The sequence below is a fragment of the Drechmeria coniospora genome, chromosome 02, assembly GCF_001625195.1.
Source record: "Drechmeria coniospora strain ARSEF 6962 chromosome 02, whole genome shotgun sequence".
Classification (NCBI taxonomy): Eukaryota; Fungi; Ascomycota; class Sordariomycetes; order Hypocreales; family Ophiocordycipitaceae; genus Drechmeria; species Drechmeria coniospora.
The window spans coordinates 505,010-518,539 of NC_054390.1; the positions used below are offsets into that span (position 1 = coordinate 505,010).

At 58.3% G+C, this 13,530-nt stretch overlaps 5 protein-coding genes across 5 annotated transcripts; 2 read left to right on the top strand and 3 right to left on the bottom strand.

The window, feature by feature from the left end:
- Nucleotides 1-826: 826 nt before the first annotated feature.
- DCS_03394 (uncharacterized protein) lies at nucleotides 827-1,613 on the top strand (the record flags this gene model as incomplete). The annotated part of the gene is made up of 2 exons (XM_040800713.1): nucleotides 827-905; nucleotides 1,069-1,613. The coding sequence occupies 2 exons, from the start codon at nucleotides 827-829 to the stop codon at nucleotides 1,611-1,613; spliced, it is 624 nt and encodes a 207-aa protein (XP_040655746.1).
- Nucleotides 1,614-2,641: 1,028 nt separating this feature from the next.
- Nucleotides 2,642-3,463, bottom strand: DCS_03395 (uncharacterized protein; the record flags this gene model as incomplete). The annotated part of the gene is made up of 1 exon (XM_040800714.1): nucleotides 2,642-3,463. One exon carries the CDS (start codon nucleotides 3,461-3,463, stop codon nucleotides 2,642-2,644), a length of 822 nt encoding a protein of 273 aa, XP_040655747.1.
- A 1,223-nt stretch (nucleotides 3,464-4,686) lies between these two features.
- DCS_03396 (uncharacterized protein) lies at nucleotides 4,687-5,835 on the bottom strand (the record flags this gene model as incomplete). Its single annotated transcript, XM_040800715.1, has 4 exons — nucleotides 4,687-5,072; nucleotides 5,135-5,426; nucleotides 5,488-5,709; nucleotides 5,782-5,835. 4 exons carry the CDS (start codon nucleotides 5,833-5,835, stop codon nucleotides 4,687-4,689), a joined length of 954 nt encoding a protein of 317 aa, XP_040655748.1.
- A 1,876-nt stretch (nucleotides 5,836-7,711) lies between these two features.
- DCS_03397 (Peptidase S26B, eukaryotic signal peptidase) lies at nucleotides 7,712-8,353 on the top strand (the record flags this gene model as incomplete). The annotated part of the gene is made up of 3 exons (XM_040800716.1): nucleotides 7,712-7,792; nucleotides 7,858-8,072; nucleotides 8,131-8,353. 3 exons carry the CDS (start codon nucleotides 7,712-7,714, stop codon nucleotides 8,351-8,353), a joined length of 519 nt encoding a protein of 172 aa, XP_040655749.1.
- Nucleotides 8,354-9,375: 1,022 nt separating this feature from the next.
- On the bottom strand, nucleotides 9,376-10,343 carry DCS_03398 (uncharacterized protein; the record flags this gene model as incomplete). The annotated part of the gene is made up of 2 exons (XM_040800717.1): nucleotides 9,376-10,035; nucleotides 10,095-10,343. The coding sequence occupies 2 exons, from the start codon at nucleotides 10,341-10,343 to the stop codon at nucleotides 9,376-9,378; spliced, it is 909 nt and encodes a 302-aa protein (XP_040655750.1).
- Nucleotides 10,344-13,530: the final 3,187 nt, after the last annotated feature.

Consider the following 13,530-nt stretch of genomic DNA (forward strand, 5'->3'; position numbering starts at 1 on the left):
ACCATTCGTTCCGTGGCTTGCTGGCCGACAAACGGCACTCCTTTTCGCCAAAGGACGGCCACGTAAAGGGCAGATGGTTGATGGATGGATGTCGAAGGGAGCAGTTGTGAGGGTGTCGTGGCGAGGTTGGAGGATGTCAAGATTGGACGGAAACACGGCCCGCAATTCATCCGACGTTGGGTTCCGCCGTCCCTACTGTAGAGCCTTGCCGCCCCTGCGAGCACTATAAACACCCGCCTGAACGTCCACATACAGCACTGGCCACTGTAGCCGCATCCACTGGGCGCTGTAGCTGCACCTACTGACCGCTGTAGCTGCACCCGCTGGCCGCTGTAGCTGCACCCGCTGACCGCTGCCGCATCCACTGACCGCTGTAGCCGCACCCGCCGACCGCTGTAGCCGCATCCACTGGCCGCTGTAGCTGCACCTACTGACCGCTGCCGCATCCACTGACCGCTGTAGCCGCACCCACTGCCCGCTGTATCCGCATCCACTGACCGCTGTAGCTGCACCCACTGCCCGCTGTATCCGCATCCACTGGGCGCTGTAGCTGCACCTACTGACCGCTGTAGCTGCACCCGCTGACCGCTGTAGCTGCACCCGCTGACCGCTGTAGCCGCACCCGCTGACCGCTGTAGCTCTGTCAGATTACTGCATGCTTACCAAGTAATCAGCGTCTCGCTCCCCCACGCATACTTCAACACGGAAACGAGACGGCAACTCAACTCGGCATCCTTCAACTCTTTTCAGAAACAGTCCCTCGTGCCGGAACCGACCAGACGAGAGCCGTGGAATAGCAAGAATTCGTCTTCTCGCAGACGCCAGAATGAAGCTCCCCTTGACCTTTTCCGCGGACCCCAACACCGACGTCTGGAAGAAGCCTCCTTCGCACGATGTCTTTACAGGTTCGTTGGCCGTTTGCTCACCTCCCAATGACTACCCCTCTTTTCATCGTCATCCTCTTCATCGTCATCATCTTCATCACCGTCGTCATCGTCGTCATGGCTATCCTCATCTCTGTCAACGCCAGCATCATCTTGCGTTCCTGCTGACGTCGGCACCGAGCAGCCCCCTACCGGTCGCACTCCAAGGACGCAACCGCCGCCTTCTCGTCGGCCACCATCACCTTCACCTGCACCTACACGAAGCAGTTCGACCAGGCCGGCATCCTCTTCATCTTCCACCCGCCCGAAAGCACCACGACGGAGCCGCCCGCGGCGCGCAAGTGGATCAAAGCAGGCATCGAGTTCTTCGACGGAAGCCCGCGTCTCTCGACCGTATGCTGCGACGCCTGGGCCGACTGGAGCATCGCCCCTCTCCCGGCGTCCGCCTGCCTCGACGACGTCGTAAAGGGAAAGGAGAGCGTCACCATCTGCGTCGAGAAGGAAAACGGCACGACGGGAACGAGCATGTGGGTTTACTGTGTGGACGCGAAGAACCCCGAGGCACCCACGACCAAGCTCCCCATGAGGGAGATTAACTGGCCATTCGGCGAGGCTGCCAGCGCCGGCTGGGAACTCGAAGTGGCCGCCGCCATTGCCCGCCCAGACAAGGCGGGCCATGACAAGCTCGAGGCTTCCTTTAGTCATTTCGACGTCAGATGGGCAGAGTAGCCTGGCGGTCCTAGTATCGGCATACCTAGTAGCCTAGTGACCTACCCTCACAACGCATCGAAGCGAACCATTGGACCTCCTCGCTACGCACCGCATGATGCACAAAGCGTGAGGTGACCGGCTTCATGTGCCTCGCCTGACCATGACGCCAGGAGACTATCTGGTGGGACGGCCATGTCAATACATGATGCCGCAAGCGCATCCATCATCGAGACGAGCGCCGTCCGTAGACCAAGTATCCATATTATTCCTGGCGCCCTGCGAGGCCGGCAGGGGGTTCATTCCATCTCAAGAGTAAAAAAAAGAAAGGGCAAGATCAAGTCGTCAGCCGAAAGGGAGACGACCTTGTCGGGGGGGCTCCGAGGATGGAGCGTCATCGGCCGCGAGACGGCGAGTCAGCCTCGTCGTCGTGGCCCCCAAGATGGAGTTGCGATTCTCTTCCAACACCGTCCATTTTATCGATGCCATGTGGCATCCATCCGTGGACTGCCGAGCAGAAACGAGCCACCGACCTGATGTGAAGCCGGAGACCAGGTGTCATTCTGGCCATTCTCCCATTCCCTTCCGGCCGTCCCCGGCATGACGAAAAGTCGGCCATCGGGCCGCCGAGGAATGTCCAGACATGGGTGTGGAGATGGGATTCGAAAAGATGCTTCGTGCCGAACTGGTGGGAAATGCAAAGCTGCAAGTCAAGAGAACAAGGCGAGCGGAGGAGCGGCGGTCCAACTGGCGATTAATCCTCGGCTCGTGCTCGTCAAACATCGGCCGGTCACCTCGCGGAAGCGAAAGGGGGCACTCGAGATGAGGCCCCGACGGAGCGTGCCAATCTGAAGAGTGAGCGTCAAGCACCAACGACTGTCGGGTGTCCAAGATCCAAACCAAATTCAATCACCTTTTCCGAGCTTGTCTCGCCGGCTCACTGCATTTCCTTGCCGCCTTTGCCGTCGCAATCTTGGCTCATGGATCCATCCTCCCAAGGCACGTCGCAGACCATCCGGCACCTGCGTGCGTTGCCCTCGTCGAAAAAGTCAAACGGTCCGCGGCGTGCGCGCGTTGGTCGCGTCCACGACGTCGTCGAGGTGGTTGCACATGGCCACGAACAGGTCGAAGAAGAGCTTGCTGCCGCCCGTCTCCATCTCGGCCTGCATGGTGCCGCTCCGCTTGAAGGTCTTGCGGCAGCGGATGATGAGGGCGAGGTAATGGGCCCGAAGGCGGCTGTCCGAGTCGGGCGTGTGCGCGTAGGCGTACTGGGCGGACCGCAGGATGGTGGCGACGTCGATGCCGGCCTGCAGCCCCTGCTTCCGCAGGGCGAGACGCTGGAGCTCGTCGAGGCCGTAGCGGTCCGCGGCGCAGTAGACGACGGTGTCGCGGAGCACGTCGGCCCCGGTGCTCGAGAGACGGACCGAAGCCTGGGCGGAGTTGGGAGACGGCCGAGGCGTGCGGGGACGGTCCTCGAGCTCCCACGAGTTGCGCTGCTTGTCGTGGAGCAGACGCGGGTAGTAGTCGCCCTTGTAGAGGTACTCGAGAACGGCCGAAAAGACCTCGGGTTCCTCGTCGGGGAGGGAGATTCTCCCGTTCTGCGGGCCCGAGAAGCTCTCGCGACAGGCGGCGTCGAAGAAGGGGGACTTGCGGAGGACGTCCTCGTGGGCGGCGAACAGGCGGCCCTCGCGGCCGATAATGAGCGTCACGACGGGCGAAACCAAGGGCCGTCGCGCCGTCGAATCCTGCTCCGTCATCGATCTCTGCCGCTTCGAGTGCTTCGTCGGGTGCCGGAAGGAAGCTTGCTTCTTCAGCCGAGCAGACTTGTCGACGCGGTTCTGGTCCTGCGACCGGAACGAGCGCTTGAACATGGCTGCCGTCGACTTGATCCGGCAACGAAGACGGTTGACGACGGGAGGCGGCAAGGGACCGAGGTCACGGTGCCTGGCTCGTCGGCGTCTCGTGGCACGGATGGGCGAGAGGACGATGAAAGGAGCGAGGTGGTTGAAGAACGAAAAAAACGAGTGTCTGACGCACAAGCGATTGACTGGACGGGGCCCGGGCAGAAGATTGATCACTTCTCGGACGAGCGAGATGATGCAAATCGCCTGAGAGGGGTTGCGGCCCGTTTGCTTGCGTGTGGGAGGGAGGGAGAGGGAGAAGAGAGGAGCTCACGGGCGAGGACGAGGGGAAGACGTGAAGATCAAGGCAGCCTGCAGGTACTCGTAAGCGGGGTTGACGCGTGGCGAGTGACTTGCTCAACGCAATGCCGTGCACAGCATCAGCAGCCGTGCAGCCGTGCAACCTGGTCATGCCAAAGCGATCCCCTCTCGTTCTCGCACCGCTCTGCGGAATCTGACGCGGATGAAAGCGAGCAGGGCATCCGAAGCTGAGCCCAGGCGGGAACGTAGGCCCGCCGAGCGAGGTTGTGATGCCATCGCGAGGGCTCGAGAGTCGGGTCGAAAAAAATACCTCATAATCTTCTACATGCTCATCGCCCAAAGGCTCCCGCAGTAATGGGAATGAATGGTCAGCAGCATGGAGACGAGCCAAGACGAGCCATCGACATGCGTACAATGCGTCCGGCGACGTCGAGAGAGCGGCCCCGAGTACCCGTTGCCAACACGTCACGGGCTCGAGAACGGAGCACATGTCATCCATGATTCAACACATACCCATCCGGCGGAAGCAGAAGCGACAAAAAGATGCGTTGATGGTGCCGCGGGAAGCAAGGCATGTTGATCATGGCCACCGCCTCTCGTCGACCTAGTCCCCATCTCGCGGGCCAGCAACCGAGAGAATGGCGCGTCATCAGGGTCGCAGAGAATTCATTAATCGAAACAACACCATCTCCCCAAGGACAAGAACGTGGCTTCCAGGTGCAGACGTCATTCCGTCGCCTCGCGTCCGACAGAAAAGCCGAGCCAGCGCTTCCGAGCGCTCGACCATTTCGCGGCGTCCGTCGCGTGCTTCGCCGCCAAGCGGCAGCAGGCAACAGAGTCTCAATGGCCCGCCGCTTCGCTGCCCAGCAATCTGTACAGACCTTCACGGATGCCGACAAGACCTTGCATCAGAATGAACACTGCCGCCGCCGTTAGCGGAGGGTCGACCCGTCACGAGCCATCGACGTACTGAGCTGCGACATCAAGACAAAGCCCACGCAGTAGGTAGCCACCGCCATCTTGGAGCCCACCTCGTCTTCGTCGAGCCAGAAGAAGGGGGAATCGCCCGTCACGGCACGGCCAAGGGCGGCCCAGCCAAGGTAGAGGACGGAGGCGCACAAGAGGCCAAGGACGTGGAAGCCGAGGGCCTGGCAGCGGTCAGCGGCACGAAACGACACGGCGAGCGCGGCGCATACGAGGGGTCGCTTGATGGTGTTCATCATCATAATCTCCACGACCATGATGGCCGAGACGACGCCGTACAGGTTGCCGATCATGAAGGGCTCGAACCAGCCTGCGCCGCCGAGCAGGTCGCCGACTGCCGAGCATCGTTAGCGCCGCGTCGACGAGGCCCGTCCGGCCCGGGGGGGGGCCGCCTACATGGTGCCGTTGGCATGCCGGGCAAATGCGTCGCCTCGACATTCGACGGCGCGCCCGCCATCAACTCGGAAGGGTCGCCGCTGCCGGCGTCGTGGGGTCTCGTGACGAACCAGTAGATGGTGGTGTTCATGAAGGAAAAGCATGTCGCCGTCGTGTAAAACATGGTAAGGTAAAACTGCTTTCGCAGGCTCGCCATGTTGCGGGGAAGGGACATGGCCTCGACGATGCGGGACGCCACGCGGCCGCGAATCACGTCCGGGTCGGGATGGTAGAGGTGCGTGAACGTCCAGCACTAGGCACGGGGAAGAGGTGAGCAGGTAACGCGCAGCTTCGACCGTCGAGGGAAAGCGTACAAATGCCAAGACGTGGTAGACGAATACGAGCACGTCGCCGATGAGGGCAAAGTCAAAGAGGCGGCACCAGCGGGAGACGTCCGGCTCCTCCACGTTGAGCTTGTAGTGGACCATCATGGCGCCCGCCAGGAGAAGATAGGCGACGAAGAAGCCTCGAAGGGCGACGAGCACGTTCTGCGGCATCCAGAGCCATGGCGAGTGGCAGACGCGAAGAAAGGCTGGCTGAGAGCACACTGTCAGCCAAAGGCGTCCCACGTCGACGCGGCGCCGCACTCGACGTCAAGGGATACGCACGTGGTCCCGCATGCTCCCATGGAAATTCGACGAGAGGAGAGGTGCCGAAGACATGATGCCGGGCCGTATCGAGATGTCAAGGCGGACGATGGGCCGGTGACGGGCTGTATCGAGATGTCAAGGCGGACGATGGGCCGGTGCCGGTAACGATGACGGTGCAAGCCAAAAAGGAGCACGAGGAATGAGGGGGGGGGGCGAAAGGTACAAGATCTGACGTTGGATGGGACGCAGAAGCCGTGGAAGAAAAGGAGATGGAAGACGGGATTGTGAAGGAGAAAAGGAAGAAGAGACAATCGAGAAAGAAGAGGGAGAGGGGGGGGGGGATAAAAGGAACAAAGGCAGGCCGCTCATGGCACGGGGAGGAAGGAAGTTGACGGTCTGGAAGGAGGGAGGCGGGGAAGGGAAAGTGACGACAGCATCATCATCTCCTGCCTGGCAGCCTCAGCCGGCTCGGTCAAGCCAACGCTGGCAACGCAGGCACCTTGTCGTCCCTCTCCGTATGCTGTGCGAATCCGCCGCATGGAAATGGCAGTCCTGTCCCTTTCCACGAGCCAACGGAGCAGCAGGTTGCATCACGGTCCAGGTGCGTCCCCATGGTCGAGGTGAAACGGCTGCTCGGGTCGAGACGGCCAGCTCTACCCAAGGATTCTCCCACCGCCTTGCTGGCCGAGCCCTTGCCGTTTCCTCCCTGGCGGTACCTGCTTCGTTTGCATGTCGCCAGCCTGCCCGTCGTCGCTCCCACCGGACCGCACGCAGACGAGGCAATTGGGGATGCCCTTGTACCTGGGCCGGTCCCGTACATGGCGTTGCGTTCAGACATTCGACGGTGCTCGGTGGGCTCGTGGTGGGCTGGCGAGGGTCGATGATGGCAGTGTGCCTTTGCTTTCGTCGTGAACGGAACCGATGGATGATGCAAACTGAGCATCATCGGCTGCTGCATGGCGGTGAGCTGGACGACTGCTTGCCACTGCTTGCTGAGGGAGGATGGCATGAGAACTGATGAGAACGCATGATGGGTGCGGGATGCCCCAGTGGGGAGATGGCTGCGAGAAGTACAGGGTACCAGTGGTCGCAACTGTACTAGTATGTAAGGAAAGGTACCTAGTACTTTAGGTCTTGTGCGAGTGCTTGTAAGCGTGCTGAGTGATGATGATACAGCACTCCGACTCCGTAGTGTGTGCTGCTCACCTAGCACCTAGTACCTGCTACTAGTACTCGCAAGCACCAAGAAATACTCTCTAGGAGTACTCCGTACATGCTATATTATTACTACAAGTACGGAGTACTCTGTACAGTCTTATGAGAGTACATGTACGGTAAGTGTGCTGAGTGACGATTGTGCGTGCCGCTCAAGAAATTACAGGTGGCCATACTAGTAGCTGCTGGCAGTACGGAGTACAGTACTTGCTAATACTAGAGGCCTACTAGGCACTTACGGAGTACAGGTATTATTACTGCACATCAAGTAATTGCTGCACCTCTCGTAGTTACTAGGTAGGTACTAGGTAGGTACCTAGTAGTACTGTGCAGTAATTGTAGTAAAGTACCTAGTACCTACTACCTAGTTGTAATATAGAGTACAGCAAAGTGCCAATACAGTGGCTTGACAAAAATGACGGTGCAATTTTGGTAGCGCTGCTCCTACAAATTGCATCAACACTTTTACCACCCCATTGTCCCGTCGTACGTACCATGTACAAGCACGCACAATCCTCACCTACCCTACACTGCATGCAACGCGAGCCTTCCAGTCCCCTCCTCTGGCTTCGGTGGCCCGTGCACGGGCAAGCTCCAGTAGGCCAGTTCTCCCATCTCACCGGCTCGCCAGCGCATCGTCACGGCTCGACCGACGGGCATCAAGAAGCAAGAGCAGCAGCACCTCGCCGGCCAGCCACCATCTCCCCGCCCTCCTCGGCATCTCCTCGACATCATGTTGTCGGGCCTGCAGAACCCCCGGCAGGCGGCCGGCCACCTGCTCAACTTTGCGCTGATCCTGTCGACGGCCTTTATGGTACCGCCGCCCAACCCCCGTCCGCTTACCCTCGTGCCGGAGCGACGTGCTGATGCCCGCGACAGATGTGGAAGGGCCTCTCCATCGCCTCCGACTCGCCGTCGCCCATCGTCGTCGTCCTCTCCGGCTCCATGGAGCCCGCCTTTCAGCGCGGTGACCTGCTGCTGCTGTGGAACCGCAACATCTGGCAGGAGACGGGCGTCGGCGAGGTCGTCGTCTACAACGTCAAGGACAAGGACATTCCCATCGTCCATCGCGTCGTGCGCAAGTTTGGCGTCGGGTGAGATGCACCGCGGACGTTGCCTGCTCGGCCGGGGCTCGACTGACGAGGCGCGCAGTGACGAGGCCCAGCTGCTCACCAAGGGCGACAACAACGGGGCCGACGACACGGACCTGTACGCGCGCGGGCAAAACTACCTGGAGCGCAAGGACATCATCGGGAGCGTCTTTGGATACGTGCCATTCGTCGGATACGTCACCATCATGCTGTCGGAACACCCGTGGCTGAAGACGGTGATGCTGGGCATCATGGGTTTGCTGGTGGTGATTCAGCGCGAATGAGCGAGCGGCGGCGACGACACGGCCTCTGGAGACGACGCGGACCGAGCATGCCTCGTCCACCATGTCGTCCACCATGCACGCCCACAGACGTGCACACGGCTGCGAGTACATGCGAGAGAGCTGGCGGCTTGCCTCGAATGCCCGTGGCCCAATTCCTTGATCTTGGGGCCGCACAGAGTCGTGAATTCTTTGTCATCGCGCTTGTGCTTGGGCCCGGGTGCACAAGTAAGTATTAAGGACTGTACTGCGTGCGCCCAAGTACAGGCATGTACAGAGTACATGCACTTACTCATTATTGAACAATGCAGGTACTTGCAGGTCTGACTCTGGACTCTCCGGACGGGTACTCGTACAGCATTACCTACAACTACAGTGCAAATACAAGTGGTGCGCAAGTACATGTACGGAGTCCGGGTAGGTTGCAAGTACATGTGCTGTACTTGTGGAGTGCTCGCAGGGTACGGGGTACTTACTTGTGCTTGTCAAGGTACTTGGACTAGCACGCGCAAGAAATTTCGTTATCCAGCTGAGCCCTGGCGGGTCCTTGGGACGACGCCGCCAATCACGGCGGCTCGTTATCCACTCCGTCTCATGCGTCCTCGTCCAAGGATCAATCAATATACCGTCAGTCGTGCGTGCTGGTGACAATGGGAAGCGCGACGAGGGCAGATTGGGCCGTCGAGTCGGCAACGCTTTGCCCTCGTTGCCTGGACTTTACTGCTCTCATCTTTTCTTCTTCCTCGTCTCGTCTCTACCCTTGCCTTTTGCCCTCGCCTTCCTTCTCCATCCACTCGTTCTCCCGGGCACACGGTGGAGGGGGGATCATTCCACTCGCCTCGCTCACACGAGTCTGCCGTCCTCGTCCTCGTGACGAAAAGGAGCAAGACGGCGGTACGACACGACTACAGAGGGCGGTCCGCCGTGCACCCTGGAGATGTCGACGCAGCCGGCCGAAGAAATGGTCATGGCCGACGGCGGTCTCCGTCCCGTGCGAGAGATGTTGCTGGCGGCTCCGTCTCCCATCACGCCCGGCCAGCATCAGCAAAGGCAGCAGCAGCAGGTCTTGCAGCAGCAGCAGATGCAAAAGGAACAACTACAGCAGCAGCAACTAGAGCAGCAACGACTCGAACAATTGCAACGGCAGCAACAGTTGCAGCTGCAGCAAGAGCATCAGCTACAACTGCAGCAACTAAAACTGCAGCAGCAACAAGAACAGCAACAAGAACAGCAGCGGCAAGAACAGCAGCGGCAACAAGAACGGCAACGGCAACGACAAGAACAAGAACGACAAGAACGACAAGAACAACAACTGCACATTCAGCAGACTCAACAACCACTCCAGCAGCCACAGCCACTCCAGCAGCCACAGCCACTCCAGCAGCCACAACAACCACTCCAGCAGCCACAACAACCACTCCAGCAGCCACAACAACCACTCCAGCAGCCACAACAACCACTCCAGCAGCCACAACAACCACTCCAGCCGCAGCGTCAAATACTCCAGCCGCCTCCGCAACTTCTCCAGCAGCAGCATCCGCACAACCAACTGCCGCAGCTGCAGCTGCAACACATACACCAGCTGCAGCAGTCGCCTTACTCGCTTTACCCAAACTCGCCGGCCGAATCGCCCTCTTCCGTCGGTCAAAGTCCAACGAAGCAGACCCGGGAAGCGCGGCTCGTGCCTGCGCGTCCTCTTGTCCCCGAGACCAGGCCTTGGCGGGTCACCAAGGTTGCGCTGCACCTTCTCTGCATCGTCTGCTGCATCGTCGGCCTGGCCGTCGGCTTCATCGTGCTCTCGGGCACCTGGTTCGGCTTCCTCGCCGCCGTTCTCACCTGCTCCCTGGTATGGCTTGCCTCCCTCCCTCCGTTCCACGTCGGACCTGTGCCGAGTCGCTGACGCGTTCGCCTTTCTTCTTCTTCTTCTCAGTGCGGCCCCGCCATCGTCTGGAGCCTGGCCGAGACGATCACGCTTTGGGTCCGTAAATGGCATCACGGCATGCACCCGGGCGCCCACGTCGCCGTCTCCCTTCTCATCTGCCTCACGGCCATGGGCTTCGGCGTAGGCATCGGCAGCATGGGGAGCCAGCTGGCCCACATAGAGGAGGCAGTGGCGGCGGCCAACGTCACCGGCTCTACGTCCCTTGGCGACTCGGCGCAGTGGCTGGAGCAGTGGCAGGACCAGCAGCCGGGACCTGGCTCGTCGACGCCGATCCCCGGTCGCCTCTTCGGTCTCTCGGCCGTTCTCGTGTCCATCAGCCTCGTGCACCTGTTCCTCTTCGTCAGAGCATGCGTCGACACCCACAGACGCAACAAGGCGGGCTCCGTCATGGTCGTCTCGTACGAAGGCGGCGCATCCGCCACGGGCGCGCCGCCGCCTGCCTTTCAGCATGACGGGCAACGATTCCGGAGTCACGCCGTCGCTCCGACTGCGTCGGGCGAGGCCGAGCTGAACGGCGAGCACAGCGAGAGCACATGGCAGGACAAGGCGCACGAGTTTCCAGGCGACGAGCATTTCGTCGCCGCCGAGTTGTTCACCCCGCCGGAGCCTCGCACGAAGTGCTGATGAAACTAGCAGCCAGTCTTGCACGTCACGGTCCGCACAAGGCCGAATGCAGGACGACGATTTTGCATAAACTTTATGCTGCTGCTCCTTGTACCTATAGTGTACGGAGTAGATGCTCCACCAGCACTGGAGCAGTGCTGAGCCATCATGTCGGTGTTGGTGGTCGGGTAATTAATAGTCCGTTGGATATAAATAGGCTTTGATATTTCTCTCTTCCAAGTACAGTACAAGTGACGCGTACTCCGTATTGGTATTTGTAAGTAAGTCAGTCCCCCCCCCCCCCCCCCCCAAGACGGGCACACCTCAAGGCGGGCACCATAATTGACAACAAGGCGGCTAACTTCAAAAGCCCAAAAACACAATATTATCAAGGCCATGATATTAAAATAAAATATCTAGAGTATCTATTCAAGCTGCCATTCAAAGCAGGGGCTATTAAAGTTAAAGTTAGAAGTCAAAGCGGCTATTGGGGCCGGATCTAGTACCTGCCGAAGCGTGACGTCTGGGCTTTCCCAAGGGATAAACCTAGGTACGGGTTTATGTTGGCAGAAAGGTCAGGGCGTCTCAGAGCAATAATTGACGGAAAGGAGTCACGTTGGTAATAGGCCGTAGACCGTAACCAGATGATCTGAATGAGATCGGTGTTGAACGCTGACTAGCCATCTAAAGGAGTGGGAGTTTGGGGATCCTATATAGTACACTGGGATCGTTCTTGTGTCGCCATGTCGTGCTGACGCCATGTCGTGCTGACGCCATGTCAGGTCGTGTGTCCAAGCGTACAGCGTCGAAAACGAACAAGTCGGCTGAGCGCGACAACTTGGCAAAAACGCTCCTCAAAAGACCGAGGTGATGAGATGTTTCGGCGTGGGTTACAAGCTTTGGAAGAGTCGGAGGAGGTCGAGCAGCAAGAATCCGAGGCGGTGACGGACGCTCAGCTACTGGGGGGGGGGGGGGGGGTTTGGCGCCCTTGACTGGAGCGTCATTTTGGGGAGTTTTGCTGTTCCTGTGCTTGGGGAACATACTGTCGTAGAGGCTGTTGGTTCGCCGAAATCATGATATTCCCTTGTTTTTTGCTCTTCCTCCCGAGTTGTTAGCCAGCAATGGGTTTTGTTGTCGTTTCCAGGTGGGGTTTTTTAGAGAAATAAATTTCCAATGATGAATATGCCGACTACGCGTAACAGAGCGCTTGCGGTAGAGACGCGCCCAATTGGTTGGGAAGGTGTTGAAGCATCCGATCTTGTCGCCGCCGTTGCAACTGTCCCTGGGGCAGCGACGGTAGACAAGCCGTTCAGGCCGTAGTGGCTGCAATTAGCCTTTACGCCCTTGATCCATTCTTCCGTGGTTGGTATGACACCATTATAGCCAGGTTTTGGGTACTTGCGAAGGCAGTCGATGCAGGGTATCGTGGTCTCGACAACATCTTTGTTGCATGAACACGTAACCACTTTCATCAGTCCTTTGCCGAAGTCATCCACTTTGTCACTTCCCATGCAGTCCGTAAGGGCTTGGATTGAGGGTTGGCAACTAGTTTTGCAGGCTGCAGGTAGGTCGCCCATGTTGACATTACTGCTGGCTTGAGCCAGGGATAATAAAGCCGTAGCGGTTAGGATATGGAATTTGGTGCGCATCGTGAAGGAGTTGGTCGTCTCTGTTGGACAGGTGGCATTGGGAATATCATTTCCCAGGGGGGTTGCTTGTCGTTATAGGTTCATCCTTCTCCTTTCTCTGTCGTGTCGTGATTGTCTCGACTCATGCGTTTAAATGCTGTGATGGGTAACTCCGCCGAATACCCCTTATGCGTGGCTTGATGTCGGTGGAAATGCCGCAGCAGTGCACGACAACGAGTCAGGTTCTTGAGCGGCTCCCAAGTGTTTTCCTTGGGTCCGAAGTCCTTCCATTTAATGAGGTATTCATTCGTATTGTTGACCTTGCTTTCTCGTATCTATAATTGGTTTAGCTTTGTATTCTTTTTCAGACTTCGGTTTTAATTCCGTCCTGCGGTCTTGCCTCTTTCGGAGCCGGTTCCAACAATAAAATGTAAATGGTAGGATGAATCCGCATAGTTTTGGGTAGCGAAAGTTTGTACTTATATTTCCATGAGAAAGCAGAATTTGGGTAGACATTTGCGCATAGGCCATCGCACCCCGATCTTGCCATACCAGCATGTGGTAAGTCATTGTAAAGGCCGGTGCAAGTGTTGCGTTTGTTCGGTACACGTACAGTACATGTACGGAGTAGTTGATACTGTACGGCACAAGTACAGTACTGTAGGTCCAAAGTATGTGCAGTACGGAGTAGCGTAAGTATCACTTACAACCAAGTACTTACAAGCACGGAGTACTCCTCATAGTAAGTACAGTACTTTCTTGAACAGAGTACGGAGGGGTGGCAACAGTGTCGATTCAAGATGTAGTAGCGCTGCCAACTGAATCGTCACCTCAAGTGACCTACTAGGTGTACTGTAAGGACAGGTACTGAAAGTACTTGCGCAGCACCATAGCACTACCGTACAAAGCACAGTACATGTACAGGTACGGTACTGTTACTTGAGTAAGTGAGCGTACAGGAGTACGAGTCTGTGCAAGTATAGTACGTGCAAATGCTCGTACTCAAG